General features: G+C 35.3%; 2 protein-coding genes across 4 annotated transcripts in view; one reads left to right on the top strand and one right to left on the bottom strand.

The window, feature by feature from the left end:
• Nucleotides 1-1,588: 1,588 nt before the first annotated feature.
• Nucleotides 1,589-3,222, bottom strand: LOC113225404 (60S ribosomal protein L6). Its single transcript, XM_026457708.1, has 3 exons — nt 3,185-3,222; nt 2,651-2,804; nt 1,589-1,789 (listed from the first exon to the last, which is right to left on the bottom strand). The coding sequence occupies exons 2-3, from the start codon at nt 2,795-2,797 to the stop codon at nt 1,604-1,606; spliced, it is 333 nt and encodes a 110-aa protein (XP_026313493.1). The 5' UTR covers nt 2,798-2,804; nt 3,185-3,222; the 3' UTR covers nt 1,589-1,603.
• A 729-nt stretch (nt 3,223-3,951) lies between these two features.
• LOC113225375 (two pore calcium channel protein 1-like) overlaps nt 3,952-15,638 on the top strand; it is a 21,270-nt gene continuing 9,583 nt past the window's right edge. For 2 of the 3 annotated variants that reach the window (XR_003310017.1, XM_026457664.1), the window contains exons 1-9: nt 3,952-4,054; nt 12,239-12,378; nt 12,864-13,028; nt 13,352-13,477; nt 13,720-13,900; nt 14,036-14,168; nt 14,392-14,491; nt 15,121-15,301; nt 15,388-15,600. Coding sequence is in view for 2 of the 3 variants with exons in the window: in XM_026457664.1 (XP_026313449.1) it covers nt 3,952-4,054; nt 12,239-12,378; nt 12,864-13,028; nt 13,352-13,477; nt 13,720-13,900; nt 14,036-14,168; nt 14,392-14,491; nt 15,121-15,301; nt 15,388-15,600 (1,342 nt within the window). In the remaining variant the exon portion in view is untranslated. Of the gene's footprint in view, nt 4,055-8,381; nt 8,471-12,238; nt 12,379-12,863; nt 13,029-13,351; nt 13,478-13,719; nt 13,901-14,035; nt 14,169-14,391; nt 14,492-15,120; nt 15,302-15,387; nt 15,601-15,638 lie in introns of those variants that run through there. The other variant, XM_026457665.1, reaches the window with a different exon arrangement.

Raw genomic sequence — 15,638 nt, 5'->3', positions numbered from 1 at the left:
TATTTTCACAATTTTTTTTTTCCGATTATTATGCTATTAAAAAATAGTATTTAATCATTACTTGTGACCAGGTTATTTATCTATTTCGTTAAAGTTGCATACTTAATTGAATCAAATAATCAGTCTTGATCAAAAACTGTAACATCGAATTATAATTGTAATGGCAAATAAAATAATTTTAAACATTATTCAATAGGAAATGAAACTATTTTTCCAGATATTTATCTATCGTATATTTGTTTTTTCAAACAAACCGACATTTCGGGCCCTTTACAGGTCCCATGGTCACGGTTGACTGTATTATTGAATACTTTTTGTTTTAACTGTGTTTTACCAATCTCAATGTAAAGGATATAAGCAGCATAAACATCATGTTTATCTGATAATATTCTTCAAAAACTTAACATAAGGGAATCAGTTTGAAAGTTCAGTGACAAATTAAATCCTATTTCAATTTCTCAGATTCAGCAATAGATTCATACTGAATGTCAGACAGACTTTCAAGTTATTCACCCCTGAACTAGGTAAAAAGGTAAAGGTATAAATGATGATGAATATGTCACATATATTCAATGATTACAAATGATAATGAAAAGAGATTTCATTATCATTATTGACTCTAAAAAGAGAGTATTAACACTGGCCTAGTGTGATCAGGAATTCAGATGTTTTCCAAGGGTTGTGAGCCTTTTCAACATGCTAGTTTCACCAGCATTTTGATGTTGACTGGTTACCATGCTGGTCTGTCACACAGACCCGGTTTAGATTTCCGGGCCTGGACAGATCGACGCCTCCTACGTAAAGTATCATATATCGAAATTGCCAAGTTTACAGGGGAGCATTTTAAAGTTCTAAATTCACGGAAATGAGCATAACACGTGAATTTAAAATTTCTCAGTTTTATTCGAGAATGAGTTTTAAAGTAATGAGCTTTGCCGAATAAAACTGAGAAATGCCAAAGTCATATGCTCATTTTAGTAAATTCAAAACTTTAAAACACTCCCCTGTAAACTTGGCAATTTCGACATACAGTACTTCACGTAGAAGGGGTTGATATATCTATATAGCCTACATTTATGTATCTCGTGAGTTTGGATCTAATTTGTGGTTGTCTTTAAAGAACCAAGCCAGCCGCGATACAGGGTTTCCCTAGTGACAGGCCATGACTGTGTACATTATTATTATTACCACAAAAGTTGTCCTTCACCGAAAGATGTTGCTACTAAACATTCAGAACATGACCCTCTCAATTGAGAAGCCACCTTTCCCCCCTGGGCTACCATCACCGGTAAGTAAACCTTAATATTAACCTCATATCATCAGGGATAGTGCAATTACGCATAACTAGCATTGCATTATGAATCTCCATTTCGGTAATTTAGTCGCCTAATCAAACCCGCGTAATGTCGTGGCAACCAAATTAGTGCGATTTACGAGAATCTATAGTTATCAGTCCGTAGACAACATAAATTATAATGTTTACTGTGCAAAACTGAAAATCGTAACCATTGAAATACCAAAGTAATAACATCAAATCTCTTTCCTGTAGTAAGTTGGTTTAGCGCAGATATGCACTATTCCCGACAATATGACTGTTTACTAATTATAGAATGCTAGAATAAACAGTATATACATACTTGTCTTGAGTAGGGTAGAAGGACCTCCTACTGCGCAATAGAACAGTGCGGGTACCTCCATTCTTCTCTCCTCCAATCTGCTTAACCACCACCGTGGGCTTCTTAGGCTTCTCTGCCTTTGGGTTCTTTTTGCCAACAAACTTGTACTTCGCCTAAATATAAGAAAATAACATCAGCTTTGCAACTTGAACAATGTAACATTACAATATAAATGAACTATTAGCAGTGTAATTAAGAGGGAGCAGATGAAAAATTCCTAATCTTCGATTTGATTTTAGAGTAGTATGTCCACTTTAAAGTTAAAAATAAAATATTGCATGAGTAACTACACGATATATTCAAGCATAGACATTAACCAGAAACATAAAACAATAAAAGTTTCCTCAATAGATAAAAATCATGAAATGACGTCTAATTTTCACATTTTTTCGATTTATCCTAGAAATGCTACAGGTTATTAGGACAACATTTAGATAATTAATTATATTTATGCATGATCGACAACTGTTACCACGGATTTTTTTGTAATCCCTTTAGTTTTAGAGTTATTCCGCTAAAACGAATTTAGTACTTTTAATGCGCAAAATTCAACATCTGTGGCATGTCACGCGAACTTCAGGCATATATTTGTTTCAAAAATTTAAGGGGACGCCAACATCACAACTTTTTTGGTATGCTCCTCTAAACAAACAAAAGTTAATTTATACAATCTGTCTTATGTAGTGGAACTGTGCATGTTGCACCAATAATAAAATTAATTCTAGTTATACAAAATCTCAAGTAAGTTCAACAAACACTGTTTATTTCCCAGTACAAGCAGTGTATGAAATATTTGTATTCACACCATTTTCCCATCAGATTAAGCTAAGAACTCAGTCTTTCACGTGATATACATAAGTTTTGTTTATTTAAAGTATAAAATAGTTAAACTGCTAACAAATACAACTCAACATTGTTTTAAGGAGCTTTAGTGTTATAATTTTACGAAAACGATGTGTTGGTAGTCTACTTACCTTCTTGTGGAACATCTTAGACTTGGAGAAACGGACTACACCATTACCCAGGTCATAATTCCTTGGTTTGCCAACTTTGGCCTTCTTCACTCCGCCCGCGGGGGCTGCGGCGGGCTTAGCCACCGCCTTGGGCTTTGGTGGAGCCATTTATGATCTGAAACAGAATGTACAACCTTAAAAACAAACCTACCACCTGACGTGTGCGAGTTAGGTTAGAATTGTTTTGAACAGCTCCCCCACAAACAAATGACTTCGAAACCACACTTTGAACACAGTATAGTGGTTGCGTTGCCTCTGAATCACTTGTGAACATTTGAAAAGCTATATTCACACTTCAATATCATCATCAATCCTCGAAACGTCAAATTTTCAAATCTTCAAAAATATGTTTTGAGACCGGGTTTTCGGGAAATATAACACAAAATCACTTGTCTGTAGGACGAAAATTTACAATTACACGAAAAACACTCCAAATCTCGTTATTTCACAGCTATTATGATGGATTTATGACGTACAATAACAATATCAACTCACATTCCAACCGGGATCAAGAAAAAGAAATTGTCATAGACAAAAATTGACAGTTCATTTCTAAATAGTGATGTGTATCTTTACCGGTTTCTCAAACGAATAATCTTAGGCCGGCCTCGTACAATCAGAATCCCGTTTCGAAATTCCTACTATAACTATGCAAATCATGGACTTTTTCTAAAATTGTTCTGATTCGAAATTCCGTATGGTCGTTAGTCCATTTTGAATTCAGTACGAAAAAGCCGTTCCTAATGCAAGTCTTCCATACGTACATATTTTCGCTGTGAGAACATCTGGACTCAATACCTCGCGTCGCTCAACTGAGTCTTGTTATTCCGAATGCAAATAAACGTATATGTGTGATCTACGGAATCTCTAATCCAAGTTCCGAAACGGAATTCCAACAGTATGTGGCCGGCCGTTACAATTTTACAATTATGTCTATGATTATAATTGAGAACGCAGCCATATTTTGACATTCTCTCAAGCAATGTTGCTATAAATAAAAAATATTTGATTCCGGCAGATTTATTAATGATATTTTGCATTGAGTAATGGCTATTATGCAATTAAATACAAATAATAAGTATTTGTAAGTAGATGCTGCAATAGAAAAATATTTTAGCTAAGAAAATAAAACTCAAAAGTGTTTAATAGAATGTTAAAAATATCAATATTTTTTATTTTGCAATATTTCGCCCAAAACTGTGCCACCCCAGCATTTTGTCAAATTTAATGTCATAGATCGAAAATAAAATTAGTGTCGAAAAATGGCTTCGTTGCGGAGCCCGTCTTCGCCATCCGACGGGTACACAAGGTTCAGTGACGAATTCGCAAACAGCAGCGTCAACAATTACGGCTCAAATGTTACAAGTAAACGAGAAGCTATGATTTTTATATGCACTGTAATTGCAAGAGTTAATGTACGCTTTCCATTTAACAATACATTTAAGATGCATTTTAAAAAGATTTGTTTTAATTATAACACCTTGTTCGAACTATCAATTATGTATATCATCAGCTCTAATTAATATAGTTATTGGCTAACAGTTTCAGTAACGCCTAAAGTTAAAGTAAAATGACGCAGAGATGAGTCATGTCTAAGGTCTGGCTTAGCCACTAACATATGTATAGTAAACATTTTAGACGCCTGACCTGAATACTTTCTCGTAATACGAATAGCGGCGCTTCCGTAGAGTAGCACAACTTTATGCATGCCCTTAGTTGCTTGCTTTGTTGCATGGCAATAATGTAAGCCCACGCAATTTAGTAACTCTTATTTTTATAAAACATGTATAATTCAATACTGGACTGAAGCTAGCTTCAGGAAAAAAGTGTTTTGTTTATGTAAGTTCTTTAGTCAAATTATTGCATAAAAGTTTGAATATTAAATAAAAATTTAACATTGACTTATAAAAACAAAACCATTTTTTCCCAGATCTAAAATCGCATAGAAATATATTTTGTTTTAAAAAATTTGTGCAATTTTAGTTTTCATTGCATACATAATTTTATGTAATATATTATCTTAATTAATTGCTAAACAAAACACAAGTGTCTCCTCTAGAAATTTTTCATATGTAAGTTAACAATGTAAGTTAACATTCACAAAGGAAAAACATCTAAATTGCTCCAGTGGGGTGTGACAGTAAATTAATCTGGTTCAATCTGTTTGGTGCCACAGCAAACTGGTCAGCATTAATTTGCACCACTACAGTAAGATGATTTCGTCTAGGTATACCTACCTAGTTATAAAAAAAAGTTGAAAACTTGTTGCAAAACATTTAATTGTACATTTACGTTAAATGTAAAGAATAATATTGAATTTTTTTATGATAATAAGTAATGGGACGAACAAGATGTGCCTGTCCATAACAGTTGCAGTGCCACTCAGAGCTTTAAATCGCAAAGATCTGAGGTGCACTGCCTCAGTGCCAATCAACCTGAGACATAAGTTAAAAAGTCCCATGTGCCTGTAATTTCACTAGGACCCTTGCCCTTCAAAACCGGAACATAGTAATGCTCATGTTACTGCTTTGTGGCAGAAACACTTTCACAAGTAGCTGTACTGCTATTAAAAAAACTTTTTTATTTAATACCCAACCACATCATATACATTCAATGTGGAACTGAATAAACTATGCCATACATTGAGTTTCAGGAATACTACTTCAAAAACTCATATTACACTACCATATTTAATTTTTTCTTTGTAAGAAAATACCAAATTATACTACCGACGTCCTATAAATAACAACTTAAATCATTTTTAGATTAGTAACATGATGAGACAGAACCATGCTCTTGTTCGTTTAGTCTTTACGAAATTAGCCAATTTCTTGACCTCTTTATGGACCTGCTCACTTAGTACAGAATATATAAGTCAATATAAATATTAAACAACACCATATACGTTGCTCTGATCCCAAAGTAAGTAACTATAGCACTCGTGTTATGAAAATCGGAAATAATAAAGGTACCACAGACATCCAGACCAGCGACAGTATAGAAAAACTATTTTTTCTACACCGACCCGGCTGGGGATCGAACCCGAGACCTCGTAGATGGCGACACCATGAAATCCGGTGTGCAAGCCACTCGACCACGGAGGTCGTCGAAAATTGGTGACTCATACATAAATTTTAAAATTAATGAATAATTACAGAAGAATCCTTTTAATCAATCATTCATAATTTTCTTATGTCAGCAGTGACACAGAAATTCATGGTATATAAATAGTCATCAAGATCATCTTTTAACTGATTAGATAAATAGCAAATCCTATGTCTCACGTTCCAACATTACATTGAATACAAGTGACAGTTTCTTTATCAGAGTGGTGTAGTCAACATTTCTTCAGATAAATACTTTGTTTATATTATAAAGTTGATATATTTAATCTTATTTGCTGAGTAATATTGAAGCTAAAAACAGCACCTAATTTTTAAATTATACATTTGTGTAAGCTTAAAAAGTAATAAATCGTAAAAATAACATCTAATGTTATATTTAAAGCACACACTTAAATAAAAAGTTTATTATTTCTGATTATCTGAAATCTATGTGATCAATTCTAAATCAGTCATCACATGTGAATGATAGAATGTGAATAAAAATTATTTTAAGAAGAAATATGTCTCAAGTTGTGAAATTTAGTGAGAAAATTTTTAATTATACAATTAAAAATCAATGGTATAGATTAAAAGCATGTAAGTTTTATTTTAAATTTATTTAAAATTGTTTAAAAGTTAACAAATACAAGTACGACAGCATTCATATTTAAGTTTATTTATACATCTCTATAAAAATTTGAGGTTTCATTGTTTCTTATCAGGAGCAACGACACTGTCTATGGAGTATCAGAGTGAAATTGATCTTAATTTTACTTCCGTTTCTATGATAAAGAAACTGATGTGAGAAGTTTATGGTTAAATTTATAATGATTGTACTTTTGTATCATCATGCCTAACCAAATATTATTGTATTTCTTTTAGTGCATGTTGTGCCCTCCTTTAAGTAATACGACCTTAAGAGTAGAGTTCTGGAATTTGCATCTTAGGGTCTTATTCCAGAACTCTACTCAATACTCAAGTCCTTGCCATTAGGGTCGTATTTCCAGTGCTTGAAATCATACTCAAGTCCGTCATAGTCAAATCCTGACTTGAGCATTTAGTAGAGTTCTAGAATACGACCCTTAGTTTAAAACCATAGTCTCTACTCTATATACCTGCATGGTTATAGTGTTACTCATTGTTGTGAGAGCCCGATTAAATAAATAAATAAATAAAATGACTAGGTCTATGGTCACTTAATCTTATTCCACTTTGTGCCAAAAATAGGGACACAATATCGAATCAAAAGTATCGATACCTTGAGGTATCGATACTTTTGTCCTGCAAATTTTCCCTACTTAAAGGCAGAATAAAACACATGAATTTTTCTTTTTTTATTGATTTATGATTTTTAATTTAAACAAATAATAAAAGAATTTGATTAATTCAATCAATTGATCAATTCAATCAATCGTCATTTCACATAATTTGTGTTACTTAAATTTCCAATTTCCCACTCCTCTCTACAATCACTTAAAAATAAAAATCTATTTGGTCACGGTCTGTTTCCCGTTTTTGATACTGTATTGCCTGCTTTTGAGAATAAACATTCTAAACAAGGGACAAATTTCTTTTAAACAGGCAAGTGGTGGCATACAATTAATTTGTGATTAAGGTTGCCATTAAAAAAAATCGTTAGGTGGCTTGCGTTATGATATGAAGTGTCCGAAGTAGGAATTATTCGAAACCAAACTTGTCAAAAAGTATTAATAAAAAGTATCGGTATCGGATGGAAAAGTACTAAACTAATATCTAGTTGAAATGGTCGTTGAGTCTCAACTACAGACTATTAGATGCTAACGCATGTCTCAACAGAGTGTTGCCTTACTAATAACTACTATAGAAATTACTACACATACATATGTTAGTTTTTATTTCGTTTAATTACCAATTTAGTCTTCAAATTAAATATGCATAATATTAACAATCGACGCACCTTCGACTCCCCATTGAAGAGCACCAAAAGTTGAACAGTAGCTCGATGGCAAGCCACTATTAACTTATAGCAGAACACCAAACGTACAAAATTCTGCCTTAACACTCTATCCACGGAACTGAGAATGTTTAAGGTTAGCAGACTTGGTGCCGGGAATTCCATGTACAGCACATCATCAAATTACACATTGATAGATCTTGTTCCGTTGCACAGGAGGCGATATTCGAACGAAAGTGTGTATATAGCTTGATATGCTGTTGACTGTACTATAAGTACTAGAGTAGGTGACGGACTCCGTGGCCCAGAACACCAAGATTAGAATCAATTTAGAAAAGTTAATTTTCCAAATTCTACCTACCGAGAATCGAAACCTGGACCTTCTCATCCAGTGCCAGGTCATCAAATCTTTTTTTTATTATCTATATGAGTCTATACGTGTGTCGTGGCTGCTGTCATTGTTGATCAATAACATGTAGGTAGGTATGCATAATCAGCATTTGAATTATACATAGCCACCTGGATTTGAGAACAATTGTGTAATTCTTCATTGTAAATGCGTTGCAAATCGTGTTACAAAGAAAACCGTGCGCAAGCAAGGTAACTTGTTTACATAGTATGCGATTTTATCTCTACTGGCCGATTTATTCCACCGTTCCCAAAGAAATGGATTCTTAGACAGTAATATTTTCTTCCGTGTTTATTTCTAATTGTGGAAACTAGGTCTAAGATATATTGTTCACGGTAAGAATGTTACTAGCATGAATTATTATTGTCTATATACAACTGATAAATAACCACTATCAATTTTTATGAGAGCCAATGACGGTTTTTATTAGCAATCGTGACAACTAATTAATTTGCTATTGTGTTCAAATTAGGCGTTCATATTATGTTCATATTATTATTCACATGTTAAAGAAATGTTACATTTTCATTACTAAAATGGAATCCCGTCAGTTTAAATCGACGTTCGCCCCAAAATTGGCGATTGGTAAAATCGTCAAGTCACATAGGTGCGTTTCGGCGTAGTTAATAGCACAATAGATTTCCTATGACTTTCCATTTTTATTTAAAATGTGTGGGAAAACAAGTTCATGAATGAGTCCGATACAATACGTTCACGGCATCCTATCCATCACTCATTATGACGCAATGAAGCCGCAGGAACTACAACTAATTTCAGAGGTTATTCTAGGCAAAGTCATAAAGTATTAATGTCTTTTGTACCAACTAGGTTGGATTTGTACGACAGTTTTTTTTTTTTGCTTAATTGCGTGCTATAAACAGTTGTAATTTAATGTGGAAATCAAAGGACGTTCAGTATAAAAGTAAACGGAAACAATGTAAATGTTTACTAATTGATAATGATAATAGATTATGCGGTAAAGATAGCAAAATAAACCATTTCCGAGAGTAGTTAGTTATTGCACTGTGTTTTTATCGCTTCAGAATGTACGAGAAACTTACTCAGCAAGATTAAATTTAAATACACTGTGGTGTAAAACATACTTTGTACGTTACCGTGACAGAAACTGAAAAAATAATAGAAAAAAAGTTAAAACAAATACGCAAAAAAAGACCAAGCATTCGAGGACTATGCTATTAGATAGCCCACGCTAATATTCTGCCATGGCCTGTCATAAAAATATGACACCACAATTTAAAAACAAAATTAAATTCAAATACTGACGCAATCAGACATTAAAGATTGATTTTGTTCAACAATATGTTACTGAATTGTGTTGTTTTCAATTGTTATCATTATATTACGAAGTTATTTCAAGAGAACAAGTGCGAATGTAAGAGTACAAGTGCGAATTTTCTGCTGTATTTATTTTCTCCATTTTTAGTTTATCGTATCACAGCACATGCGATTCTATCTCGAACGTTGAATTAACGTTTATTTAGTTGAATAATTTCAACGAATTTTGCTGTCTCTACTAAATGTCTCACAGAGTTATCTTGTCCCATATTTTTTCATCTGAATTTCCCGGTGCTACATCGTTAACGGACTTATGTGCTTATGGACTCGCGTGCTAAGTTTCACTTCACACAATGAGTGGTAAATTCGATAAATTAGTGCGTCGAGTGATAAATGTTCGTCAGAGAGTGTATTCCACTTTTGTTGAATTTATCGGTGGGTATTAAACTACTGTACTTACATTTTTTTAGGTCATAATTAAATGGAAATTGACTACACTCTGTTGCACACAACAAATGGCGGTGTCAACGTATATAGGTGTTAGCATTAACGATTCTTGTCAGTGACAGATATATTAAATGCTTTTCCGAAGACACAATTTAAATGAACGCGTTAACATTCGAATAGGCGTCGATATTAAACATTTTATATTTTGTTTTTTTAATTCTGTAACGCGCGGAATTCTATCTTCATAAGCCAGTCTCTCTTTACTCCAACAATTTTGAGTTAATTACGCTTTCTAGGTCATCATTGCTGCTTTTTCTTTTTCTAACCAATCATTTAACATTTGAACTAAGAAAGAAATGTTATTAAACACGGTAATTGGTTATAAAACAGTACCTTTTAAATTAACAAGCTGATTCAATCAGTGTGTCCGTTTTCGCTACGCGTTATTTAATTTAAGGTCAGTTTGTATGTTCGTAGTGGAATTATTGAAGCGTAGTTTTCATGCAGGGCAGCTTTTTAGGTTTCTAAGGCGAAATTGTAGTTAAAATAATTAATGAGTATTATATATATTAACTACCACGATGTTTTACAACCGTGATATTCAATTATATTTTGTGAAGTTACTCCACTAGTTTGTTATAATTATTAATACAAAGATCGAATACTGTGAAAAAGTCATTCGATGCGGCTGAATTCAAATCAGCATGTTCAGCATACCAGCCTGATGCTGAAGACGCTGGTTCGAGCCGGATCGAATTAATTTTTCTCTGTGTTCGAGTTTTGTTTAAATAATTATAATAAAATAAATAAAACTTATAGAATGGTGATGGACGACTATGATGTCGTATATGTAATAATACTAAATCTTATCTGGAATAATTATTCGTTACAGCAAAAGAAGAGTTTACCTCAAAAATTTATTATTTATGAACAAATAATATATTTAGCGCGCTTTTTAAGAATACGCCCTTATCTGGTGAATCGTAGGTGTTGTATTTCATCAATGATAATACCACACCGCACACATTTACAAAGCCGTCAAAGACGATTGCAGTTAGGTTGTGACATATCATCTCAACCACCGTATTTGCCCGACATGGCCCTTTCAGATTTTCACTTGTTTCGGTCTTCACAAAATTCATTGAACGGACATGACTTTGTTATCGAAGAGTTCACCATACGACACTTATTAAAGCAGTAATTTATAAGTAAAGATTTTTATGGGGAGTTTTAAAATTAGGTAACATGGCCAAATTAGGTAGGTAGAACATTAAAGTTTGATATTAATTTTTTAATGTTTTTTTCATTTGCGTTATGACATGGGGTTCTTCAAAAAGCGTGTCAACAACGCTCGCAAAGACTGGCAACGCATAGGCAGCATCTCATGTAGCAGAGGTCCATTGGTGACGATGACCACTTCCCATCTAGTGACGCGCCTGCTCGTTTGCGTCGGACTTTACATTTAAAAAATGTACTTTGATAATACACGGACTTTTTGACCAACTCTATATTCACCATTAGATCTGTGACAGGGAAGCATCGTAGTTTCTGTAGGTGCATGCATGCATTTACTGGGGACTCTTCAGTATAATTCCCTTGAGGTGAGACGGAACAACAACCTGCTGGTATTTGTTTCTCAGGTATTACGCGGCGAGTCAGACTGTCCTGAGCTAGTGGGACAGCTTGTAAGGCTCTTTGTCCCAGACATTCCTAAAATAGTTTTAAGAGCGCGACGTCGTGAACTATTCACAGTCCCACCGGTGCGTACCGTATCGCGCAGGAACTCACCACTGCTCCGTGCCCTCGCAATGCTCAATCAACTCTTGGCATCAGCACCGGAGTGTGATCTGTTTGCATGGCGATGGGCGGCTGTGTGTTGTGAATGCCTGAGATTTTGTGAAGCGATGGATGATAGTGAGTCAAGTATAGCGCTATAGTTTAATTTATTATTTCAGTGTTTGGTTTATTTTTTTAAATTTTTTTATTGTTATTTTTTAATTAGTTTGGTTTCACGGCGCATTGGTTATGGAACTGTAATGCCGTGTAAACATGTTTACAATAAATAAATAAATAAATAAATGATACTGGTATCGAATCTGTGGTTCCCAATACTTAACCAAAACTATTGCGACAAATTTAGAAATATTGTTCTTCCTTTTATACTAACAGAGGGCCAAAGTGATAACAACTATGTTAAGTTTGCTAAATTAAGAATTTCAAGTTGTAGAAGTAACGTCAATATTGATTTGAATTTTTCTGTGTTCTATCTTCGTATTAATTTATGACATCAATATTATTTATTATGTCGCATTGTACAGGTATTGTGATGTAACGAAATGTACACTTATCACGCGTTTCAGATTCCCGCACGGATGGCGGCGGAGGCGACGCGATGGGCACCCTAGACCTCGGCAGCCGCTCCTCACTGCACACCGGCCTGCATATGTCGGAGGATGAACATTGGGAGATGAACTATCATGAAGCTGCTATTTATCTAGAGGTATGTGCACACGGTGAAAAACAAGTTAAGAAACCTCTACAATCTTAACTTTTTTTTTACACGTTTTTGGATTGGCAGTTTCAATGCTACTCAAAGTTTTAAATTGCAAAGATCTAAAGCGGAGTACATAACTATTTACATACATACAATAAATAACATTTTACATTGAACGTTTTCACCTGCCTCAGGATTTCCCAAATGTGCCGGTATGACTTATGATTACGACTGTACCACATAGACAGTTATGCAAAGATAATAATGCTGTCATACATGAAAACACGCCACGCAAAATCAGTTACAATTAGTTACGTACCTACCCGTATCAATAAAATAACACCCGACAGATAAATTTAATGACAGGAAACCCGTATGTTGTACGCTCAGAACGATAATGTGACTAACTGAATGTTATTTTCACACCAGAGCAGAAATATGTGTATCGAATTTTTATCATTGTATTGACTCCGACGCAACATCATTTTCAGGAAGGCCTAAACAATGAAAAATTCGACTCTCACCCATCAAGTCCCGAGGAACTACCGGCGTATCTTCGAGTACACAACCCTTGGTACCACGGACTGGATTTACTCGCCTCACTGGTCCTCATCTTGCTGGCTTTCACTGAAGATCCTGCTGTACCGGCTTTTGAAGTAATATTGGCACAACCATATAAATTATGTATATCAGTAATTGTTGACTAAATCGGGCCTGTTTAAGAGTAAAATAGCAAAGTTAAATAACTTAGGATCAAATTGTGTAAGATATTTTATACTCATCTTGTATTTACTATTCTCTTTTCATAGAAATATACTTAGAGCTAAGCTTAGAGCATATAACTAAGTGATATAATCTCTAAGGATTAAAAGTGCCTGATGAAAAGTTACAGGCAAATAATATTTTTTATGAATTTGCTACAATAAAAATATGTTGCGTTTAATTATCCTCCTTTTTATAAAGTTCTTGTCTTTTGTAGTTACCAGTATGGGCTCACGGCACTATTGAGCTAGCAGCTCTGGCGGTAATCGGTGTGGAACTGCACCTTAAGCTTAAATGGATCGGCGTGGGCACCATCCTTAAGCACAAACGGACCATGTTAAAGGTACCAACACCTACCATCACTGTGTGTCTTTAAACGCTAAAGGCTATGATATTAACATTTTTCTTCTGCATGGACACCTCATACAAACTTTTGCCATGCTTCTATATTTCTCATCTTGATGATCCAGAATATTTATATATCTTATCTGTGTAACATAGTCACTAATATCGATGTATATTGAAATCTTTACACTGACATAAAGAAAACTGTCTAGTGTCATATCTATACCATCTGGTTTGCAGGGAATAACTCTCTTAATAATGGTGCTGGAGGCAGTGGTAGTGCTGTGCCGGCAGTCATCCCATTTCCGCGTCACGCGAGCGTTGCGGCCTATCTTTCTCGTCGATACACGCCACTGTGGCGGCGTCAGACGGTTCATAAGACAAATTCTACAGTCCTTACCCCCTATTGTAGACATGTTAGGTAAGAACAGATTGTGTAAATAGAATTCTGACTAACAAAAATGTGTTTGTAAGACATTGTAAGAAATCTTCATAACTTGTTGTTATTTACGTGTTGTAAAGTAAGGTGAAGTTTTATTTATTAATTTGGTTTCAGGTCTCCTAATGTTCTTCGTAGTGACATATTCTCTACTTGGTTACTATCTTTTCTCGGAGCACATAGATAACGGCCACTTTAAGACTATTAGCGATTCGTTTGTTAGCATGTTCGTCTTACTCACCACTGCCAAGTAAGCAAAATTTTAATCAAATTTTATTTGTGTGCAATTTTAACGCCTGATACAAAATAAATTACTTGTTGTTGATAGTTTGCTATTTTTATATGCTAGGCGTTTTATAAAATTTACAATTACATTTAATTAAATTGAATGAGATATCTCTATGAGTTGTTTATTTTTTGCTATTGGTTCTGTGAAAAGCAAACAGTATAAGTGGTTTTTTTTTTTATTTCAGTTTCCCAGACGTAATGATGCCGTCATATGCTAAGTCGAAATGGTACGCGTTGTTCTTCATTCTATACATCATCACTGTTCTTTACGTTCTTATGAATTTGGTAAGAATCTTTCCTTTCTATTAACTCTGCCTTTAATTTTTTTTATTTATAGGCACACATTTATTCAGAAAAAGGTGTTGGGAAGAAAAAGGTATCGCACATGACAATTAACATTGTATTCTCTCAAAATTGCTTTAGGTTATTTGAATATCACCTATTTAATTTCAAAGCGATAGTGTTGTCACTTTGAAATCGTATAATATGTCTATAGCGAAATTTCGGAGAGAAATTATTAATATAATGCAATTTGTAGATACAATATAAATTTACGGAATTTTTGGGTTAATACTATGGACTATGGTAGTTGTCAAGTGCGACGTATAGATACATTTATAGATATTGCTACAAAGAGCGACATAGAGTTGTTAAAACCGCCAAATATTAATTAATAACTGTTTCGAAATCCGGAATACAGGAACCTCTTTCTTTATTCTATTTATAAAGAGAAATGGCCGTACAAGGATAAGGCCATCAAAAATGGCATCTAGTGTGAATATTATACGACCATGGATGTAATGAGAATAAAAAAGACCGCGGGCTTTTATTTGGGGCATTATAGTCGCGTTAGCCTGCACGCAACCATGCTTCTGGCGTGCAAGTGTGACGACATAACGATTGTGACTTGGCAGATGCTGGCCGTGGTGTACGAGGCGTTCACGCGCATCGAGCGCGAGAAGTGCCGCGCGCTGCTGCGGCACCGGCGCGCGGCGGCGCGACACGCCTTCCGCCTGCTGGTGTCGCGCCGCGCGCCGCACCACGTGCGCCTGCGCCACTTCCTCGGCCTCATGCGCCACTACGCGCCGCACTACAGTGCGTACCGCCGTCCGCCGCCCGAGCCACTCGCAACAGGTAACGATGACGTACATACGTGCTTTAATTCTTTATTTGTTTCGCAGGCGGATTGGATGTGTACCTCATGTTCAAGCAGCTGAACCAATCGGGCACGGGCGGCCTTTCCCGCCAGGAGTTCGCGAACCTGTACGAGGTGTTCGCGCTGCGCTGGGCGCCGCAGCAGGCGCGGGCGCCGTGGTACGCCGACTCCTTCTTGGAGCCGCTGGGTCGGGCGGCCTCTGTCGCCGTGCGGTGGCCGTACTTCGAGTACTTGATTTGTAAGCACGAGGACGTATTGCGGCTTCGGAAGAACTCA

The sequence above is a fragment of the Hyposmocoma kahamanoa genome, unplaced genomic scaffold, assembly GCF_003589595.1.
Source record: "Hyposmocoma kahamanoa isolate Upper Pololo Valley unplaced genomic scaffold, ASM358959v1 160, whole genome shotgun sequence".
Taxonomy (NCBI): domain Eukaryota; kingdom Metazoa; phylum Arthropoda; class Insecta; order Lepidoptera; family Cosmopterigidae; genus Hyposmocoma; species Hyposmocoma kahamanoa.
This window is presented reverse-complemented; position numbering and strand designations above follow the sequence as displayed.

Coding starts and splice junctions, on each gene's coding strand:
- LOC113225404 (XM_026457708.1), bottom strand. CDS start 2,797: ATGGCTCCACCAAAGCCCAAGGCGGTGGCTAAGCCCGCCGCAGCCCCC. Junction 1,790..2,650: donor CTAAGATGTTCCACAAGAAG/GTAAGTAGACTA, acceptor TCTTATATTTAG/GCGAAGTACAAGTTTGTTGG.